Source organism: Malurus melanocephalus, unplaced genomic scaffold, assembly GCF_030028575.1.
Source record: "Malurus melanocephalus ecotype Western Australia unplaced genomic scaffold, MMel_1.1 scaffold_230, whole genome shotgun sequence".
In the NCBI taxonomy this organism is placed as follows: domain Eukaryota; kingdom Metazoa; phylum Chordata; class Aves; order Passeriformes; family Maluridae; genus Malurus; species Malurus melanocephalus.
The window spans coordinates 420,864-427,646 of record NW_026623462.1 but is presented as its reverse complement, the minus strand read 5'-3'; the positions used below and the strand labels follow the sequence as shown (position 1 = coordinate 427,646).

The window sequence follows — 6,783 nt, the reverse complement described above, 5'->3', positions numbered from 1 at the left end:
CTCTGCCATGTGTATCTGGTGCTCAGCCCCTGTGGGGTGAGAGCTGGATGGCATCACTGCCAGCTGGAGCACTCCCCACCATGTTCTCTCATGCTGGGGACCTTGACGTGCTCCATAGGTGTTTCTCCATGCAGGATAAGATGGCCTGGACCCAGCAGGGATCCAGTGTCCACGTTTCCCATTTCCAGAGACCTGGTGSTTCCCATGGCCAGGATGCCAGCAGSCACCTCTGCCAYGGCTCTGTCCTTGGTTCCCCGCACTTTCCACTTTGGGGATCAGTTTCGAACAGCCCCAGATCGAGCCCTTTATTCTGCATCTGAATGTGGCTGTGGGAGGAACTCGGGGTCTCCTGAACCAGACCCTGGAATCCTCCAGCAGTGCGTCCACATGTCACAGCCGCAGCTGGCGGATTGTAAATGATGTTTAATCCCTGACGTGTTTAAGCCCACACAGGGCACACGGCAACGCGCTTTCGGGCCAGCGGCACCGGCGACCGCTCGGTGCCTCCGGGCCACGCGGAGGGACAACCGGGGACAACATGGCGGCGACCCAGAGGACTACAACACCCACAAAGCCCCGCGCGGTGGCGGGCAGATCACGTGACGCACAGCCGGATCACGTGGCGGAACGGGCGGGACGCGGTGCTGTGGCAACGGCGCGGCCGCCATGGCCAAGCAGTACGACATGGTCGAGTGCCCCTTCTGCGACGAGGTCTCCAAGTACGAGAAGCTCGCCAAGATCGGCCAGGGCACCTTCGGGTGAGTGCCGCGCCGGYCCTGGCCCTTCCCGGCCCGGTCCCGGCCTTCCCCGGCCTCAGGCCTGCAGCCGGGGCCCAGCCCCGCGGCCCATCCGCGCCAGCCCCGGGTGCTCCTTGCTCGGGTGTCCTTTCCACGGTCACCCCTCTGGCTCCAGAGAGCCAGCCTGGTTCCTGAGCTCTTTCCTCCAACCCGAGACCCCGCTCTGTCCCAGCTCGGGCAGAGCAGAGATAACTTTGAAAACAGTKAGGATGGGGACCTGTAACTTGGCTSCAAATGTGCAATTTTTTTTTTCAAAATGTGCTACATTATGTAAAATCTTTGTAAGGCTGCAGGAGCTCTGGGCTCTCTGTTGGTTCAGTGAATACTGAGGGCCTTTGGCTGGGGGGAATGTGGCTATGTTGGGTCAGCACAGCTCTCTGTACAGTCCTTTACTGTCTCTTACTTGGTCTTGTTCATTKTCAGGAGCACCCGGCTCCTTTCTCCTAATGCTGCTCACGGATTTTTTTCTGTTTTTTACAGGGAAGTTTTCAAAGCCAAACATCGTCAGACAGGCAAAAAAGTAGCACTGAAGAAAGTATTGATGGAAAATGAGAAGGARGGGGTAAGTGTGGGAGCATGGCTGGATTGGGCCTGTTGTCACCTGGGCTGCAATGGCAGCAGKGAGGGGACTGGGATGGCTGCTGGGAAGTGACACTTCCCATGTGTTTCTGCTCCTCTGGGAAAYGCCAGCACCCCCAGCACAGGGCTCCACTCTGTCTGTGTTTGTGGAAGAACTGGGTGWTGTGTGAAGCACATTGTCAGGGGTTGGGGAGAGAGTTAACAGCTTAAACARCAAGGGCAGCAGCCAGGGAGGCTGTTCTGCAGCTCAGGCTGGGCTCAGACTGTGCCATGTCCTGCTGTGAATGTGGAAGGTGAGGGGAGGAGGGAGGGATCTGCTCAAGGAGATCCCCTGCATAGTCATACCTCTCCTGTTCTCCAGGCAGAGATGGTTTCCTGCACCTCCATCCCCATCCTCTCTTTCTCTTTTCCAGTTTCCCATCACAGCTTTGCGAGAGATTAAAATCCTCCAGCTGCTCAAACATGAAAATGTGGTGAACCTAATAGAAATCTGCAGGACCAAAGGTACGTTGCAGGGTCTCCCTTGTGTTGCTGATGCTTTTTTGAGCCCTGCTGAGCAGGCTGGTGTCTTGTGCTGGAAGTGGGGTGGTCTAGCTGAGGACAAGCCTCTCTTCCTGCCTGTGACATGGGGTGACAGCTCACTTTACATTGCAAAAGAGTTTCTRAATGAGTCAGGATGTTGCTGGAACTCGGCTGGAAAAATCTTTTGTTGTCTTGCCAGGATATGCCTGTGCCATGGCAGTGAATGCTGCCCATGCTGGGAAACTCCCTTCTGAGAGGATTTCAGGGAASCAGCAGCTTTGGAGCAGAGGCTCCTCAGCCTGCAGCTGGAGCTGCCCCTCTTGGTTGGCTTGTGATGGTTTGTGGCAGCTCTGAGCTGATGACACAGCTCTACCTGAGGCTCACTCAGCATCTCTGTGGCTGATGGAGCTGCTCATGCTGGGAGGGCTGGGACTCCACATGGCAGTTCTGAGCTGCTCTTCCACCTCACTCCCACCTGATACCATGTGCCCCCACTGCTTTGCAGGGTCAGCACACCTGGCCTGGTTCTGTTTCCAGTGAAACTGCTATAAAACATCTGTTAGAGTTTGTATATCATCCTCTTACATGGACTTGTACTGGAAAAATACTTTGGAAAGTGTCAGTTGATGTTACAGCCTGTCCTTCCCTTGCTCGTCATGTCAGTGAAATAAAAACAAAACTGATGAGTATCTAGTGTTTAAAAAAAAATTCTGGCCTAGGACTGGGAAATTCAGTACTCCAGTATTCAAATGTGTGTAGGTTATTGCCTGAACAGGTATGAGTAAAAACACCAATGACAAGTTAATTTTTAATTCACCATGTGATTAAAAGAGCTGTGACCATTGGGTGTCTGGCATACCAAAGGTAAATATTTTTGTACACATGTCAGTTGTTCCCTTTTTGTATACCAATTTTCATCCAAATCTACCTTGACCTCAGTTTACAGTAAAGTAGAAATGTTTTATTTACTGTTCTCAAACGTGAGGCTTTTCTCTTTTTACATTGGAAAGGTGTGTTTGGGGCCATGTCCATGTGAGGAACTGCAAACCCAGTGTAGCAGGCACTGGAGAGGAGAGCAGTGTTGCTTCTGTGGGAGCTGAGCTGTTCCGGTTGGAGATACTGATCAGCAGGTTTTGCTGATTACAGCTGATCAAAATCAGCTTTTCTTTTTAATAACATTTTGCGCGYGTGCTCTAGGAACAAGATTGAAATCGATTGCTTCACTTGAGGTCTGCTGTCATTGACATCAAATTGCAGTTGGAGCTGCAGTTTWATATCACTTTGAGATCAGTCCATTTTTGCAGATGTTGTTTGAGGTTGCAGGAAATCTCACTTTTTAGTGTGAGATTAGACAGATTTTCTGTGTTTCTGCATTTTTCCTGGGGCTGTCTGTGGRTGCCTTCTCTATTGCTGGGGTTTGGCTGGCAGCCATAGCTTGCAGGGAGGAAACCCCAAAGCYGTTATGTGCCCAGAGCAGCACGAAGTGAAGCTTTCAAAGGTTGCTGTGCCCTTTCCTTGCCTGTCTCATATGTTCACTGKGCCAATCCTCATCTCCTGTTCTTGTGTTGCTAGTTTTGCTCAATGCTTCTTTAGTAAGGACCTTGAAGCCTGCAGGCTCTCAGTGAGATTCTGTGTAGGGAGTGTTGTGTGAGCAGCAGGGTGGTGGGAGATAGAGGAGCTGTGACAGGGTGAAGGGACCCTCACTGACAGCCCCTCTGTGCTTCTCCTGCAGCCTCTCCGTACAACCGCTGCAAGGGCAGCATCTACCTTGTGTTTGACTTCTGTGAGCACGACCTGGCTGGCCTTCTCAGCAAYGCCCACGTCAAGTTCACACTGTCAGAGATCAAGAAAGTTATGCAGATGCTCCTGAATGGACTTTACTACATCCACAGGAACAAGGTAATGGGACAGACTCCTGTGCTCAGAGGTCACCCTCCTCTCTGTGGCTTTCCAAGGAGTAGGTGTCGTAGCACAGGCTGGAGGAAAATCCTTGTTTCCCACCTCAGCAGCCTGAGCATCCTGCTGGCCCCAGGCACCCAAGGAGGCCACTTTAATCACTCAACTCTTCAATGTCTGTCCTTGTACAGATCTTGCACCGAGACATGAAAGCAGCGAACGTCCTGATCACGCGGGATGGAGTCCTGAAGCTGGCAGACTTTGGGCTGGCTCGAGCTTTCAGCCTGGCTAAAAACAGCCAGCCGAACCGCTACACCAACCGCGTGGTGACCCTGTGGTACCGGCCCCCAGAGCTGCTCCTAGGTAGGAGGTGGTGGGCTCTGCCAGCTTCTCGGCCCTTCTCGGCCCTCTGGGAGACTAACTCRGCATCTCCGTTTAGGGGAGCGGGACTACGGCCCCCCCATTGACCTCTGGGGCGCRGGCTGCATCATGGCAGAGATGTGGACACGCAGCCCCATCATGCAGGGGAACACRGAGCAGCACCAGCTCACCCTCATCAGCCAGCTCTGCGGATCCATCACGCCGGAGGTGAGGGCGAGAGYGGGGATGAGCTGTGGAGAGCGGGAGTGTGGGCAGAGTCCGGGACCAGGCACTCGTGGATTTCTTCCCTGCCCTGTGTGCTGGCTGCTGGCAGGGGGCTGGAAAATCTTCTAGCCCGTGTTTGARGCTTATCTCTCAAACAAACACCCTCAGTTTCTGGTGTTTTGTACTGGTCACCTTGAAAAGCCTCTTGAATTCTGGYTTGTGACTGCGGCATCAGCTCAGCCCTGGTGTGAGCATCCGGCCCCTTCTCAGCTCCTCCTTTATCCAGCAGCTCGTCCTGCCCTCTTGTGGGGAAGGAGCTGAGGGATCTCAGCCCGGGCTGGGATCTGCGGGATGTTGTGCTGGCAGGTGCAGARTCCTCACATTCATTATGTACATACACTGGAGGCGCTTTCTTTGGCATGTAGTCTCCCTCAGATCGAGATAAGTGCTGGTGATTGCAGCAGGCTTTGCTTTCTAAGTATAGAAGGTGCCACATCCAAGTGATTATTTAGCAATCAGTTTTGTCACTTTATCTTTCTGGTTGCAGTAGTTGGCCTAAACCATGCTCTCTAGTAGATTTTTGTGGGGGAATCAGAAATGCTGGAGCATTGGTCTCCACACCAGGAGGACTCTGTCCTGACTTGTCCACATGTCTCCAGGCATTAGTGCAGCCTTTGGTGCCTCTTTGTTGCCGTGGGAACGAGGTTTGCCAGCTTGGAGGTTATAAAATAGAATTGTTATTTTGGCAGATCTCAGCTTGGTTTGCCTGAAGGTGTTTGAATCAAAAACGGCTCGTCCTTTCTTACTTCTTACCAACCCCTTCTCCCTGCCCCTTCCCAGGTTTGGCCGAACGTGGATAAATACGAGCTGTACGAGAAGCTGGATCTCCCCAAGGGGCAGAAGCGAAAGGTGAAGGATCGCCTCAAGGCCTAYGTCAAAGACCCCTACGCTCTCGACCTCATCGACAAGCTGCTGGTGCTGGATCCCGCCCAGCGCATCGACAGCGACGACGCCCTCAACCACGACTTCTTCTGGTCGGACCCCATGCCCTCGGACCTCAAAAACATGCTGTCCACCCACAACCAGTCCATGTTCGAGTACTTGGCCCCGCCGCGCAGGAGGGGTGGGCACATGCCCCAGCAGCCGGCGAACCAAGGCAGGAACCCGGCTGCCACCAACCAGACTGAATTTGACAGAGTGTTTTGACACTGGGCAGGGTCCTGGCTGGGCTTCTCCACCTTGAGCGGAGATGTCCTGGCGAGGTCTTTTTGTCTAGGAATTGACTTTTTTCAAGGTGGAGTGACTGATGGTGTTAACAGAGCTTGGCCGTCACCTCTCAGACKTGGGGAGGTGGCACCTGTGAGCTCAACATCATTTCCCTGCAGTTTTGTCTCAGAACCTGTTTTTGCTCCTCAAAAGTCTGTATTGATTATATTAAACTTGCAGATCAATTATTATGGATCTGGTGATGGAAAAAGTGTCTGTGTCCATGCTGGGGCTCTTGGCAGATGGTGTGGGGACTGGTGGGACTGGGAGTAGCTGCCCTGGACCATCCTTGGAGATACCAATGATCTCTTGTTAGGTCATARCTCCTTCATGGAGTATCCTCTGAGCATTGAAGCACTGATGCAGGATGAGGCAGGTGCTTTTGAGTCATGGATGTGTATTGGGGAGGACAGAGTCACTCTAGACAGAGTCACTGTGGACAGCATGACCGGCAAACCCTGGGTACTGGGATGTAGCCTGGAAAGGGGCTTACTGGGCAAGCTACAGAGGTGGSTGGCAGAGCTGGATGCTCCATGTAGCTAGGATTTACAGTGGGAATTGCTGGTCTCTGTGACAGCACATGGCATCCATGCTTTCTTCATCGTGTTTTATGAAGACTCTGTGGGTAAATATAGTCCCGTCCCAAACAGCTGGTTTGAACTTCCTGTCGTTGTGCTGCCTAAATGGAGACAGCAGCATGACAGCACCTGGCATTCCCGAGGGCAGGTTGGGCTCGGGCACCCTGAGACCCTTGCCCTGTCCTTGGGGTGCTGGGTGGGGGTCCGCACAATCAGCGCTGCCGTGGATTAACAGATCAGTACCGTTGCCATGAGCAGAGGAGGCCGCTGGGCAGCGCGGGGACTGCGCTGGCACCGGGCACTGCGGAGGTCCGGGAGTCCCTGCGGCCCGGCTTGGGCGGTGTGGGCTGCGGGCCATGTCCCGGTGGTGGGGGCTGCGGGCCATGCCCCCGTACTGAGCGGCCTGGAGCCGGTTCGTGCGTGGCGCTCCGTCCCTGTCCCCTCCCCTCCCTTGGGGGAGGCCGCCTCGCTGCCCCTCGCAAACATGGCGCCCACCCCTTCCGCACGGGACGTGGCGCGCGCTGCCCGTTTCAAAGATGGCGGCGGCGGTGTCCGGGGGG

The 6,783-nt window shown here is 54.1% G+C and overlaps 1 protein-coding gene across 1 annotated transcript; it reads left to right on the top strand.

Annotated features, from left to right (window-relative positions):
- Nucleotides 1-609: 609 nt before the first annotated feature.
- On the top strand, nucleotides 610-5,840 carry CDK9 (cyclin dependent kinase 9). The gene is made up of 7 exons (XM_057374650.1): nucleotides 610-758; nucleotides 1,278-1,359; nucleotides 1,790-1,880; nucleotides 3,631-3,797; nucleotides 3,986-4,157; nucleotides 4,234-4,382; nucleotides 5,220-5,840. The coding sequence occupies exons 1-7, from the start codon at nucleotides 667-669 to the stop codon at nucleotides 5,583-5,585; spliced, it is 1,119 nt and encodes a 372-aa protein (XP_057230633.1). The 5' UTR covers nucleotides 610-666; the 3' UTR covers nucleotides 5,586-5,840.
- Nucleotides 5,841-6,783: the final 943 nt, after the last annotated feature.